Source organism: Alosa alosa, chromosome 11 (assembly GCF_017589495.1).
Source record: "Alosa alosa isolate M-15738 ecotype Scorff River chromosome 11, AALO_Geno_1.1, whole genome shotgun sequence".
In the NCBI taxonomy this organism is placed as follows: Eukaryota; Metazoa; Chordata; class Actinopteri; order Clupeiformes; family Clupeidae; genus Alosa; species Alosa alosa.
The window spans coordinates 31,991,876-32,008,053 of record NC_063199.1 but is presented as its reverse complement, the minus strand read 5'-3'; the positions used below and the strand labels follow the sequence as shown (position 1 = coordinate 32,008,053).

The following is a 16,178-nucleotide window of genomic DNA, read 5'->3' as shown; positions in this document are numbered from 1 at the left end:
CAGAGGCCTCTAGCTCAGACAGATGGGGGGATGAGAGAGGGCAGTGGAGCGAGAGATCCAGGAAGGAGAAGAAGATTGATAGACAGAGGAACATTGAGGAGGAGAAAGAGAGTGAGCAGAGAGACAGAGGTGCATAATTAGGAGAAAGAGAAGGAGAGAGAAAGGGATAGAGAGAGCAACAGACAGAGGTGCATAATTAGGAGAAAGAGAAGGAGAGAGAAAGGGATAGAGAGAGCAACAGACAGAGGTGCATAATTAGGAGAAAGAGAAGGAGAGAGAAAGGGATAGAGAGAGCAACAGACAGAGGTGCATAATTAGGAGAAAGAGAAGGAGAGAGAAAGGGATAGAGAGAGCAACAGACAGGTGCATATATTAGGAGAAAGGGATAGAGAGAACAACAGACAGAGGTGAATATATTAGGAGAAAGGGATAGAGAGAGCAACAGACAGAGTTGCATATATTAGGAGAAAGAGAAGGAGAGTGATTGAGAGAGAGCAGAACACAGCTTGTTGGGGTGCAGACAGCAACAACTTGCATATAGGAAGAGCAAGCTTTTTCGAGGAACCCACAGCGCTTCACAGTGAAGGGGGAACCTCACTAACTACCACTAATATGTAGCACCCATCTGGGTGGTGCACGGCAGCCATTATGTGCCAGAACGCTCACCACACACCAGCTTGGGGTGGAGAGTGAAGGAATGAATGAATAAGCCAATTACACTGGGGGATGATTAGGGGGCCAGATTGAATGAGCCAGGTTGGGAATTTAGCCAGAGCACCGGGGAACCCCCTAGTCTTTGCGATAAGTGCCATGGGATCTTTAATCACCACAGTGAGTCAGGACCGCGGTTTAATGTCTCATCCAAAGGATGGATGGACTAAGTACAAAGCATTGGAGCAATGAAAGATCCTCAGAGAAAAAGAAGAAATGACAGAGAAAGAGAGAGGGAGAGAAAAGAGAGAGAGAGAAAGTGAGAGGCAATAAATGAGAGAAAGCATGTGAGGAAAGCTGAGATGCTCAGAATCCCACCAGAGCGCAACCAGGCGCCAGTGTTCCATGTCTTACTCTTCTTTCCCTCTCTCTCTCTCTCTTCTTTCTCTCTCTCTCTCTCTCTCTCTCTCTCCCTGGTCCATGCCCTTCCACAGGTCTGAGGTCAGGGTGTTCAGTAAAGCAGCTCAGGGCTGCTGAGCAGACAGGCAACTTCAACAACAACAAACAACAACAACACATTGCATTTATAAGGTGCTTTTCAAAGATGTTAAAGGCAGAACAAAACAGATTTACGTAAAATTCTGTAAAAGATTAAACTGACGGTACATTTTTCTTATGATTCTGTCAGTGTTTATAGATCGAAGACGTTAAGCACTCTGGAGGCTCTGCATACACAAGTGTGTTTGCACATTCAGGGAAAAGAAGCCTGCATTAGCATATTTAATATAGCATCTGTGAGCTGTGTACATAATGCTCAGTGGTGTGTTTTTCTGGGTGTTATTAGTGTCTTGGTGCCACATTATTGCTATTTTATTGTCTGCAGAGTTTTGTGTACTGCACCAAACAATGGCATGCAAATGAGGTCATCCATATTCAGTGCCCTCTGCTTATTGAGGGTCTGCTTGTGAGCCCCAGTGATGGCTACATAAAATACGCATGTGATTAAAGAAAAAAACTGTTGGTTTTCACTTTCATGCCAGTGACCTCTGCAACACCGTAATTTACATTTCTCAAAACAAAACCTTGGCCAGGCAAGACCTTTAGGCTTCCTGAAATAAGCCCTCTCTCCTCCTCGACTTTTCTGTGAAACAAGTCCTCTTCCCTCCTCGACTGCATTGCTAATGTAAATCAATCATCACCTGTCTGGGAAATAAACCCAATGAATCCTCTCAGTCTTATTACTCTATGACCATGTCACACTCTTGGACACAGTGAATCGTGTTTTTGGAATCTTCAAGAATGGCACAGGCAGTGACTGTCAGCCTAAAGCAGGTGTCATTGTGTCCCTCTAGTAAGTCGTATGCTTGTCTGTCTAGCTCGTGGGGCATACCAAAGAGGGGGGATAGCAGCAGTGCCGCTTAATCACTTAGACCATAAAACAGGCCAGTAGCCAGCAGCACCTAGAACTGAGCAATGCCACTACTACCACATCAGTGGCTGCCTTTATTATCTGGCTTCACTTTACATCTGTCCGGCACCAGCTGTGGCGCAACTGGCTGGGGCACCTGCACCGTACGCCGGTGACCCAGGTTCGATTCCCGCCCCGTGGTCCTTTCCGGATCCCACCCCTGCTCTCTCCCATTCGCTTCCTGTCACTCTCCACTGTCCTATCATTAAAAGGCATAAAAAAAGGCCCAAAAAAATACACTTCTGTCCTTAGTATCTGTCCTTTTGACTTCACAGCCTTTTATGTCCTATGCACCGTCTATTGTAATATTTTGTCTTCAGTTCAGATGTTTGTTTTGGCCGGATTATTTGCCACGTGGGCATTGTCCCCTGTCCTCAGTATTTGAGTTAGTTCTGAACTGGATCTGGAAAAATATTCTGGATTCTGTAAAATATTTTGTGCAGGTTCCGATTGATCTCAAAGCCAGCTGTTGTCTAGGTGGAGCATCAGCGACGGTGTGAGTCTGTGAGGGTGTGTGTGTGTGGGTGGGTGGGTGAGTGCAAGTTAGTGTGTGTGGAGTGTGGTCTTTAAAAGCATCTCTCCTTAATGCACCAGCCTTGTTTAATGAATAAATGAATTGATTAGCTGGTGTTTGATCTATCATCATCAGCACGCTTCTCCCCATGGTAATGACCATTTTAATTACACATGGACCACACACACACACACACACACACACACACACACACACACACACACACACACACACACACACACACACACACAAACACTTCACACTTTAATGTCCTTTTAATTGATTCAGCTTCTGTGATGTCCTCGCTCACAAATAAATGTCTACATATGCATGTGTGTGCACTCACACACACTCACGGTTCACAAACAACCATACACACATGCACACACACACTTTGGCTTTCATCTACAGCTAAACAGATGGAGAATCCGTGATTGATCTTAGATTAATTAGTATTTTATTTGATGAGTATTCTTCATTACTTTAATTTGTATGTTTACATTGGTGTATGGGTCGTTCCCGCGTCTTTGAGATTAATTATGTGATCCTTTTGTTCTTATTTTACTGTGTGATCAGATTCATATCGCGTTAGCCAGAGTTTTTAGAGTTTGGTTCACTCAGTCTTCTTTTATGAAGGGAGAAAACATCATGAACAATTCCAGTCAAGTTATTTTGACATGTTGATATATTGCCAGTACCTGGCTTTATGTTCTAGTGAAAAGACAAGAGCTGACTGTGTGTGTGTGTGTGTGTGTGTGTGTGTGTGTGTGTGTGTGTGTGTGTGTGTGTGTGTGTGTGTGTCCGTGTGTGTTTCTAGATGGTGCCATTGATCAAGACATGTACTGAGACATTACTCACCAACCTTGAAGGACATGCAGAAAGTGGCCAGACCTTTGACATCCACAAGTAAGTGTGTGTGTGTGTGTGTGTGTGTGTGTGAGAGAGAGAGAGAGTGCATTAGAATATGTGTTTTTGTTTGTGTATAAATGTACTTGTGTGTGTGTGTGTGTTTATGTCTACATTTACAAATGTACTACCCTTCATTGCCTCCCTATAGTAGCTAGAATTACATTTAAATGTCTCACTTTGGCCTATAGGACACTAACTGGATCTGCTCCTTGTTATTTAATAATCAATAATCAAGCCTAACATCCCCAACCGCCCACTGCGGTCTTCTGATGAGCCTCTGTTATGTCGACCAGTCTTAAAAATACTAGGTCTAATTCAAGACTCTTGACATTATTGTTTATTATTGACATTCTCCTTACCATGTCATTGTTTTTATATTATTGATTGAATGGACATTATTGTTTTATTATTGCTTTTTCCTCATTTTCATTGCTTATTTTATCAGGCTGTTGATTGAATCAACATTGTTGTTTATTATTACTATTCTCCTTATTATAGTTTGACCAACATTCTAATCCGTTGCCTGTTAAATTTTTAATTATTATGTTGTTTTTGTGTGTCGCTTTGGACAAAGGCGTCTGCAAAATCCCATAACCATAACCATAACCATGTGTAGAATGATGGCTCCACATGCGTCTACAGGTCTGTGCGGGATGGGATTTGCTAGATCCTGTCCTGCTCTCTCCCTCTCTCAAACCTCTTTAAAATGCTAAGCCATTAGCACCAAACACAAATGGCTTGCAGCTTGCAGCAGTCCCAGTAGTCACATGACGCCCATGTCAAGCAGCTGCATCAGCAGAAAGACACAGCCTTCAACACCTCACTCACTTCCACACACATCCACACGTGAGACTCATACCCTCTAATACACACATGAGATTCAGACTCGCATACATACTCAAGCTCCGGACGCTTCTGAGCTGAGTCAGAAACACCATCCTTAGGGAAATCACAATTCTTTTTTTTAGTTATGATGAAAGATTTTGAGATTATTTTGTAATATTGTTTGTTCCGAACTATATGTGTGTGCGTGTGGGCATGAGTGCGTGTGTGTGTGTGAGGCGGTGTGTGTGTGTGTGTGTGTGTGTGTGTGTGTGTGTGTGTGCACGTGTGTGTGTGTGTGTGTGTGTGTGTGTGTGTGTGTGTGTGTCCTGCAGGTGTTTTGGCTGCTTCACCATGGACGTAATTGGCAGTGTGGCCTTCGGGATGCAGGTGGACTCCCAGAATGACCCCAACGACCCGTTTGTGCATCACGCCCAGAAGTTCTTCTCCTTCTCCTTCTTCCGGCCAATCGTGTTTGTGTTCAGTGAGTGCTGTTGCTCTTCCGACCAATCATGTTGCTGTTCAGTGAGTGCTTTTGTCCTTCTGACCAATCAGATTTGTGTTCAGTGAGTGCTATTGCTCTTCTGACCAATCATCAGATTTGTGTCACTCAGAACACAGAACGTAGGAGGACAGGGAAGGCTTTTACACACACGGACACACACACACACACACACACAAATAAAACAAACACACACCCAAACACACTAATGTCTATGCTGTGTACACACATTCCCCATACATGAGTGCACACACACAGATGGAGTAGTGACAGGGTGTCAGAAGTGTGTGCTGGTCATCATCTCTCCATCTTCTTTCTCTGTGTCACTCCATTTAGTGTGTTGTCCACCTCATTTGACCCCTCTCTCTCTCTCTGTTTCCTGTGGCTGCTAGTCATGTTTCCTTTCCTGATTCCCGTCCTGAGGTTTCTGCCCAATAAGAATCGCGATGATATGAACACATTCTTCATCAGCTGCATCCAGAAAATGATCCAGCAACGAGATGAGCTGCCGCCCGAACAGGTAAGACACTCTTCTCAGGAGCACACACAGCTACCTCTATCTGTCACACACACGCCACACACACAACACACACCACACACACACACACACACTAGGGCTGTAACGATATGTGATTCGAAACCGAAATCGCGACACTCATATCCACGAGACTGTGTCGCGGTGTAAAAAGGCAGAACCGCGACACACCCTTTCTAGTGTTTCACGCAGTGCTTTGCAACTTAAGCGGCCACATAAGCAACACACATCTCCCGCTTTACTTACCGGTAGCCTACGTTGTCCAAAAATAAATAACAAAATAAATAATAATTTCATATCTCTCGTTGCTTTCATTGTAAACTATATGTGTGCAACTTTACCAAACAGTATAGAAGTAAACCCCCTCTCCTCCTCTCTCCTCCTCTCCTCTCCTCTCCTCTCCCCTCCTCCTCTTCTCTCCTCCTCTCCTCCTCCTCTCCTCCCTCCTCTCCTCCTCCTCTCCTCTTCTCCTCCTCTCCTCCTCTTCTCCTCCTCTCCTCCTCTCCTCCTCTCCTCTCCTCCTCTTCTCTCCTCCTCTCCTCTCCTCTCCTTGTCCTCCCCTTTCCTCTTTCTCCCCCTCCCTCCCTCCCTCTCCTGCTCAATGAACACGCAAATTAATAAAAACATTCACAATCGTTGAAAGCAAGGATGCATAGAAGATGACTAGCTAAATTACTATTAAATCCGCTTTGCATCATTAGCATAATTCACATATATGTTTAAAACTTAAGCATTCGAGTTGACTGATCATCTCAATACCAACGTTTCCCAAAAGGGCCTGTCCCAAGGAGAACAAGTATTAGCCTACGTTGAAACTTGGACACATATGGGGAAACTGAACAGTCCAATCAGTAGACTATGATAAGCTAGCCAACTATGCTACTTTGTTTACAATGTTTCCAGGCTTCAACCAGACAGCTGAATTAAAGAGGTAGAGTTGTAATAAAAATAGTAGGCCTAGGCTATCTGCATAAAGTGTGCTGTCATAAATATCAGACATTCAGTAAAATCTTTTCAGGATATAAAATAATACAGATACATTATAGCCTACTATATATTGTAATCCTCTGGTCTTCTAATGTTATTTAATAAAATGTCTAGCCCCCAAACAAAAAAAAATAAAATAAATAAATCTTGTATTTACAGGATCTTGTGCTACGCCCCTGCACACACACACACACACACACACACACACACACACACACACACACTATGCAGGAGCCCAGGACCTGGTGCTACGTCCCTGCACACACACACACACACACACACACACACACACACACACACACACACACACACACACACACTATGCAGGAGCCCAGGACCTGGTGCTACGTCCCTGCACATACACACACACACACACACACATGCAGGGGATCAGGATCACACGCCCCTGCACACACACAGATACACACACACACACACACACACACACACACACACACTATGCAGGGGCCCAGGATCTGGTGCTACGCCCCTGTTTTGACCCCACTCGTGTTTTTCTACAGCGGCGACGCGACTTTCTACAACTTATGCTCGACTCACGGACCTCCAAGGAGTGTGTGTTAAATTTCGAAAGCACTTTGACGCCCCAACCAAGCAGACGAGGCATCTCCCTCTACACACACACACTCCACCGCGCAACACAGACTCAGCGGCTCGACGGCCCAGGAAAGCGCCCAGGAGTCCACCGCACACGCCCCGACACAAGGGGCAGCGCAGAAGCGTGTGATGACTGAGGACGAGATCGTGGGTCAGGCCTTCATCTTCCTACTGGCGGGCTACGAGACCACCAGCAGCACGCTGGCCTTTACCTGCTACCTGCTGGCCACACACCCAGAATGCCAGCAGGAACTGCAGCGCGAGGTCGACCACTTCTTTAGCCGACACGTGAGTGACACACACACACATACACATACACACACACACACACACACACACACACACACACACACACACACATACACATACACACACACATACACATACACATACACACACACACACACATAAATGCATGCCCCTTATACACACACACTCAAACTGCATCTCAACTTACATTTAGTTGTCTCTGTGCTTTACGCGGTTGAAATGATGAAAAGCTGAGCTGGCATGTGCCACTCGTAGAGAGAGAGAGAGAGAGAGAGAGAGAGAGAGAAGAGAGAGAAAGCAACTCAAAATAGTTTCCCATATCAGTTTATATTCTTGGGTGCTCTAAGTGCTATAAAGTGAATTTGAATTAAGCACACTTCATGGCCTTGGCATGTAGCAGAACAACTTTGAATTGAAAGTAGCGTGGGAAAGTTCTGAGGGAAAAGAACATTAACGTCGTCCTTGGTCTAAGGCTGGACCAGGGAGGGCAGTGGAGGGCTGATGCACTCAAGGCTGCAGTTCTATGTGCCTCATGGTTTGATGCCCTCTGCTGTCTGCTCATCAGGTCTGGTCTAGTGCGTTCATTTTACACAGATACACATGTGATCATCCTGTACAAAGCCTACATGGTTTACGTAGGCTAGGTTATAGGTTTATAGGGCAGCCGTGGCCCACTGGTTAGCACTCCGGACCTGTAACTGGAGGGTTGCCGGTTCGAGCCCCGACCAGTGGGAACGGCTAAAGTGCCCTTGAGCAAGGCACCTAACCCCTCACTGCTCCCTCGAAATGTTGATGCAGGCAGCTCACTGCGCCGATTAGTGTGTGCTTCACCTCACTTTGTGTTCACTGTGTGCTGAGTGTGTTTCACTAATTCACGACTAATTCATTGGGATAAATGCAGAGACCAAATTTCCCTCACAGGATCAAAAGAGTATATATACTTATACTTACTTAGGTTTGTACATTTGTTGGAGATTTACACACTATATGATGTCACTCACAAAACTCTTGTGCATACACACACACGCAAATGCACACACACACACACACAGATACACACACATACAGGCAAATGCACACACACACACACACACACACACACACACACACACACACACACGTGCACACACACCCTTGGAACAGTGTCTCCAACCCCTCAGAACAGAAGCCCTCCTGTCTGCAGTAATAATACTGTTCCACCTCTATGGTGTGCCTCTGTGGAGGTGTGGAGGTGTGGAAGTGTGTGTGGTGTGTGTGTGTGTGTGTGGTGTGTGTGTTTGATCTGTTCTGTGTGCGAAACCTGTAATCTTGAACACAAAGGGCAGTCATGGAGTGGGCTGGGACGAGGGAGACAGAGAAAAGCAGGCACAGAGAGAGAGAGAGGAAGAGTATGTGTTTAAACAAGAGATTGATGGTGTATGTGTGCACATGTGTGTGTGAATGCCTGTGTCCATTTGCCCGTGTGTGTGTGTGTGTGTGTGTGTGTGTGTCTGTGTGTGTGTGCACAAGAGTTTTGTTACGTTCAGAGGACAGAGAATTTCCCATCAGTCTCTCTGGGGTCACACTGACATGTGTTTGTGTGTGTGTGTGTGTGTGTGTGTGTGTGTGTGTGTGTGTGTGTGCTATGCTAACTGTAACAGAGAATCTGTCAGCTAAGTTTCACCTGCTGTTGACAGCACCATACAATTAGAGGGAACGAAGAGCAGGCGTTGTGTGTCAGTGCTCAGAGGAAAACACATCCCCTACCTGCTCCAACACACATCCCCTACCTGCTCCAACACACATCCCCTACCTGCTCCAACACACATCCCCTACCTGCTCCAACACACATCCCCTACCTGCTCCAACACACATCCCCTACCTGCTCCAACACACATCCCCTACCTGCTCCAACACACATCCCCTACCTGCTCCAACACACATCCCCTACCTGCTCCAACACACATCCCCTACCTGCTCCAAAACACATCCCTACCTGCTCCAAAACACATCCCCTATCTGCTCCAACACACATCCCCTATCTGCTCCAACACACATCCCCTATCTGCTCCAACACACATCCCCTATCTGCTCCAACAACACATCCCCTATCTGCTCCAACACACATCCCCTATCTGCTCCAAAACACATCCCCTACCTGCTCCAACACACATCCCCTACCTGCTCCAAAACACATCCCCTACCTGCTCCAAAACACATCCCCTACCTGCTCCAACACACATCCCCTACCTGCTCCAAAACACATCCCCTACCTGCTCCAAACACATCCCCCTACCTGCTCCAACACACATCCCCTACCTGCTCCAACACACATCCCCTACCTGCTCCAACACACATCCCCTACCTGCTCCAACACACATCCCCTACCTGCTCCAACACACATCCCCTACCTGCTCCAACACACATCCCCTATCTGCTCCAACACACATCCCCTATCTGCTCCAACACACACATCCCTATCTGCTCCAACACACATCCCCCTATCTGCTCCAACACACATCCCCTACCTGCTCCAACACACATCCCCTACCTGCTCCAAAACACATCCCCTACCTGCTCCAAAACACATCCCCATCTGCTCCAAACACACATCCCCTATCTGCTCCAACACACATCCCCTATCTGCTCCAACACACATCCCCCAGTATCCCTGCTCTTATCCCCTATCTGCTCCAACACACATCCCCCATCTGCTCCAACACACATCCCCTATCTGCTCCAACACACATCCCCTATCTGCTCCAAAACACACCCCCCTATCTGCTCCAACACACATCCCCTATCTGCTCCAACACACATCCCCTATCTGCCCCAACACACATCCCCTATCTGCTCCAACACACATCCCCTATCTGCTCCAACACACATCCCCATCTGCTCCAACACACATCCCTATCTGCTCCAACACACATCCCCTATCTGCTCCAACACACATCCCCTATCTGCTCCAACACACATCCCCTATCTGCTCCAACACACATCCCCTATCTGCTCAAAACACATCCCCTATGCCCACATCCCCCTATCTGCTCCAACACACATCCCCATCTGCTCCAACACACATCCCCTATCTGCTCCAACACACATCCCCTATCTGCTCCAACACACATCCCCTATCTGCTCCAACACACATCCCCTATCTGCTCCAACACACATCCCCTATCTGCTCCAACACACATCCCCTATCTGCTCCAACACACATCCCTCAGTATCCCTGCTCTTATCCCCTATCTGCTCCAACACACATCCCTCAGTATCCCTGCTCTTATCCCCTATCTGCTCCAACACACATCCCCAATCTGCTCCAACACACATCCCCTATCTGCCCAACACACACACCCCTAGTATCCTGCTCCAAACCCCCTACATGCCCAACACACATCCCTCAGTATCCCTGCTCTTATCCCCTATCTGCTCCAACACACATCCCCTATCTGCTCCAAACACACATCCCCCTATCTGCTCCAACACACATCCCCTATCTGCTCCAACACACATCCCCTATCTGCTCCAACACACATCCCCTATCTGCTCCAACACACATCCCCTATCTGCTCCAACACACATCCCCCTATCTGCTCCAACACACATCCCCTATCTGCTCCAACACACATCCCCTATCTGCTCCAACACACATCCCCTATCTGCTCCAACACACATCCCCCTATCTGCTCCAACACACATCCCTATCTGCTCCAACACACATCCCTATCTGCTCCAAAAACACATCCCTCATATGCCCAATTTTATCCCCTATCTGCTCCAACACACATCCCCTATCTGCTCCAACACACATCCCCTATCTGCTCCAACACACATCCCCTATCTGCTCCAAACACACATCCCCTATCTGCTCCAAACACACACCCCTCAGTATCCCTGCTCTTATCCCCTATCTGCTCCAACACACATCCCCTATCTGCTCCAACACACATCCCCTATCTGCTCCAACACACATCCCCTATCTGCTCCAACACACATCCCCTATCTGCTCCAACACACATCCCCTATCTGCTCCAACACACATCCCCTATCTGCTCCAACACACATCCCCTATCTGCTCCAACACACATCCCCTATCTGCTCCAACACACATCCCCTATCTGCTCCAACACACATCCCCTATCTGCTCCAACACACATCCCCTATCTGCCCAACACACATCCCCTATCTGCTCCAACACACATCCCCTATCTGCTCCAACACACATCCCCTATCTGCTCCAAAACACATCCCCTATCTGCTCCAACACACATCCCCTATCTGCTCCAACACACATCCCCTATCTGCTCCAACACACATCCCCTATCTGCCCAACACACATCCCCTACCTGCTCCAACACACATCCCCCTATCTGCTCCAACACACATCCCCTATCTGCTCCAACACACATCCCCTATCTGCTCCAACACACATCCCCTATCTGCTCCAACACACACATCCCCTATCTGCTCCAACACACATCCCCTATCTGCTCCAAAACACATCCCCTATCTGCTCCAACACACATCCCCTATCTGCTCCAACACACATCCCCTATCTGCTCCAACACACATCCCCTATCTGCTCCAACACACATCCCCTATCTGCTCCAAAACACACCCCTCAGTATCCCTGCTCTTATCCCCTATCTGCTCCAAAACACATCCCCTATCTGCTCCAACACACATCCCCTATCTGCTCCAACACACATCCCCTATCTGCTCCAACACACATCCCTCAGTATCCCTGCTCTTATCCCCTATCTGCTCCAACACACATCCCCTATCTGCTCCAACACACATCCCCTATCTGCTCCAACACACATCCCCTATCTGCTCCAAACACATCCCCTATCTGCTCCAACACACATCCCCTATCTGCTCCAACACACATCCCCTCTATCTGTCCAAAACACATCCCCTATCTGCTCCACACACATCCCCCATCTGCTCCAACACACATCCCCTATCTGCTCCAACACACATCCCCTACCTGCCCTCCAAAACACATCCCCCCATCTGCAACACACATCCCCTATCTGCTCCAAAACACATCCCCTACCTGCTCCAACACACATCCCCTATCTGCTCCAACACACATCCCCTATCTGCTCCAAAACACATCCCCTATCTGCTCCAACACACATCCCCTATCTGCTCCAACACACATCCCCTATCTGCTCCAACACACATCCCCATCCCTGCATCCCCTATCTGCTCCAAAACACATCCCCTACCCCCAAAACACATCCCCTATCTGCTCCAACACACATCCCCTATCTGCTCCAAAACACATCCCCTATCTGCTCCAACACACATCCCCTATCTGCTCCAACACACATCCCCTATCTGCTCCAAAACACATCCCCTACCTGCTCCAAAACACACCCTCAGTATCCCTGCTCTTATCCCCTATCTGCTCCAAAACACATCCCCTATCTGCTCCAACACACATCCCCTATCTGCTCCAAAACACATCCCCTATCTGCTCCAAAACACACCCCTCAGTATCCCTGCTCTTATCCCCTATCTGCTCCAAACACATCCCCTATCTGCTCCAACACACATCCCCTATCTGCTCCAACACACATCCCCTATCTGCTCCAACACACATCCCCTATCTGCTCCAACACACATCCCCTATCTGCTCCAACACACATCCCCTATCTGCTCCAAAACACACATCCCCTATCTGCTCCAACACACATCCCCTATCTGCTCCAACACACATCCCCTATCTGCTCCAACACACATCCCCTATCTGCTCCAAAACACACCCTCAGTATCCCTGCTCTTATCCCCTATCTGCTCCAAAACACATCCCTCAGTATCCCTGCTCTTATCCCCTATCTGCTCCAAAACACAGAGAGAGAGAGAGAGAGAGAGAGAGAATCCCTCAGTATCCCTGCTCTTATCCCCTATCTGCTCCAAAACACATCCCTCAGTATCCCTGCTCTTATCCCCTATCTGCTCCAAAACACAGAGAGAGAGAGAGAGAGAGAGAGAGAGAGAATCCCTCAGTATCCCTGCTCTTATCTCAATCGTATCTCTCTAGCATTGAGAAACAGACACACATGCACAACACACACACACACACACACACACACACGCACGTTGTGTTGTACTGGTATTCTAAGCACCATGGTTAAACATGAACCTTTGGTGATGTTTAAGGAATGTGTTTGTTAAAGGAACATTTTCAGGTCTTAATTCTCCTCCCTAGTGGATCGTCTTAGTCTACGGTTCCCATTTTTTACTGCAGGTATGCACAGTCCCTCATAGTCCTCTATCGAGCACTGCCACGTGTCAAATAGGGATCTACTTTTTACATGGTTATTTGTAGGAATCTTAACTGCGTTTGTCATATTTAACTTCAAGGTGATTAATGCACAGTGTTGGTAATTGTCACCCTTGTCATGTGATCACTGTCAGAGTTGTTACCTAGTCACTTGACAGCCCTTGCTATATCACATGTTATGTCTTTTGTGTGTGGAATGTACAGGTGTTGAAGATTCACTTAGCTTGTTTTCACCGAGTGGAAATAGGGCTCTTCCCCCTCACTCCATCTGTCTCTCTCTCTGTCTTGTTGGATGGATGTCAGCTAATGACCTTTGGCTGAAATGTTGGTTAGCTTTGTGAAAGTAAGCGTCTGGTTTTGGATTTGTGTCATAGAGTATGTCTGGACCCTACTTGAGGCAGAGTACTAATTTCACACACACACACACACACATCACATCACAGAACAACTCAATCAAAGAGCAGAGTACTAATTTCACACACACACACATCACATCACATCACATCACAGAACAACTCAATCAAAGAGCAGAGTACTAATTTCACACACACATCACATCATTTACATATACACAACTAAAAACCCACATGAGTAGGTACTACAGCCGAGAGCTCAACTGACCAACACAGCTTTCAGCGAGCTCAGTCTTAATTACCCGTTCCTTGGTTGCTCCAGACTGAACTCTCTTATCTCTGTTGTTAGCAGTCTGAGGGAGATTTGGGTTTTAGGAAAGCATGTTATTGAAAAGTCCCTGTCGGTCACTGTGTTGCTGATTATTATGTTACAAACAAGGATGTGAAAGAAGCCCAGAAAGGTTACCTCCTTATGATTCATTGTGTTTATGTAATTCTCAGACAAATCTAAAGTTACATTCTTGGGGCTGTTAGTCATTTCAGGACCTTGGCCAGACAAACTAGCCATCAAGATGAGCGACCACATGAAATGTTCTCTTGTTGACCCATAGCCTCTACCTCCCCTGCGTCTCCAAAACCCCAAACGCCCCGCCCCTTTCCCAGGCAGTCCTAGTCTGTTGCTATGTGGTTTCATTCCCATGCAGGAGTGCTGTGAGTAGCCCTGCCGTCCCCTGGTCTGAACACACTGTTGGTGGGAGAGGTGTTAGTCATTCAACAGCGTGTGGGTGGATAGGTGAGTGAGTGAGAGGGTGGGTGGGTGGTTAGAGGTGAAGGTCGATGTGGCTCTTTCACTTCCTCTTCCTGCTGGGCCAATAATCAGTCAGCATTCCTGGGAGCCATGGGGAGCCCCACCTCCACAAAGTCAGAGAAAGAGAGAGCATGTACACACACACACACACACACACACACGCACACGCATGCATGCACGCACACACACACACACACACACATGCACACACACACACACACACACACACACACACACACACACACAATTAGAGAGAGAGAAGAAAGCACTGCATAAGCATATGTACATTCATGGACAGGTACAAACAGATACACTTCTACACACACACATAAACAAAACCTTTGTGCTAGCAGGTGTGTCAGCATGTAGACTCAGTAGGGCTGGGCAATATATCGGCAATATATGGAGACTACGACCGATATATTTTTTGAAAAAGATATGTAGTTGAGACAATATCGTAATACCGGTATTATGTCAAATAATGGGCCATTTTATCAAAGCCACTTGCTCTTCTGTGTTCAGACCATTCAGATAGCCGCAGCTCTGCTCAACTGCCCCTTTGTGTGCACGCGTTCTCCCTCGCAGCACTACAAACTTTCAAACATGACGGACACGGAGTCAGATTTTGTTTACCTTGATCAGAGGTTGGTGCTGATGCCTATAATTCCGTCGGCACATCAACGGCTAGACCGAGAATTCTCGTTGTGAAATCAAAATGGAGCTCCAAGCGGTTTTGTACACGCAGATTTAAGTTACAACACTGTTTAGCAGCTACAGCTCTTCGACTCACGGTAAAATTTCATTTTGGTAGGCCTACATAGCCTAGCTAATTTAAATACACTGATGAATGCTTGCGTTTAGCGATATACAGTAGAAGATCTAAAGTCCTCAGGGAGACAACCTACACGCTGATTTTATTAAGAGGATATGCACGCTCGACTTCGAAAGCAGTTAGGGCATACTTTTTTATGATTCCTGAAACCCCATTCAATCGTGCATAGGGATTTTTCTTACGAACCGGAACATGCAAAAATGAACGCATACAACGATGACGGTCACACTCTTGATGAGTGACTCAGTTACATTGTTTAAGTAGCCTAATTGTTTAAAACTATTTTTGTTGTTAATAGCAACATGTCTAGGCCATCATAGTCTACATTTGCTGGTCATCTAGGCCCTATCAAACCCTTACAGGTAAAAAAAAACTGCATTGTGTGACAAAACTGCAGGTTTTTTCAATATTGTTGTGCCCAAAATAGCCTATTGCATTGCAGTACAATGTAGGCCTGCGTTGTCAGTCAGGGTCAACTTTTGGTCTTTTGTTATTTGCACAGCTTTATCAGAGCAACTGTAGCCTATGCCTATTGTAGGCCTATATGTTATTGTTTACACTTTTTTGCACAGCTCTGTTAGAGCAGTCTGAAATTAATATAATTAAAACTGGCTGTCATAATTGTTGTGTTG

The 16,178-nt window shown here is 46.8% G+C and overlaps 1 protein-coding gene across 1 annotated transcript in view; it reads left to right on the top strand.

Annotated features, from left to right (window-relative positions):
* tbxas1 (thromboxane A synthase 1 (platelet)) overlaps positions 1-16,178 on the top strand; it is an 86,233-nt gene that overhangs the window by 58,819 nt on the left and 11,236 nt on the right. The window contains 5 exon segments of the mRNA XM_048257281.1: positions 3,451-3,539; positions 4,700-4,848; positions 5,259-5,386; positions 6,910-6,993; positions 6,995-7,291. Of these exon segments, the coding sequence (XP_048113238.1) occupies positions 3,451-3,539; positions 4,700-4,848; positions 5,259-5,386; positions 6,910-6,993; positions 6,995-7,291 (747 nt within the window).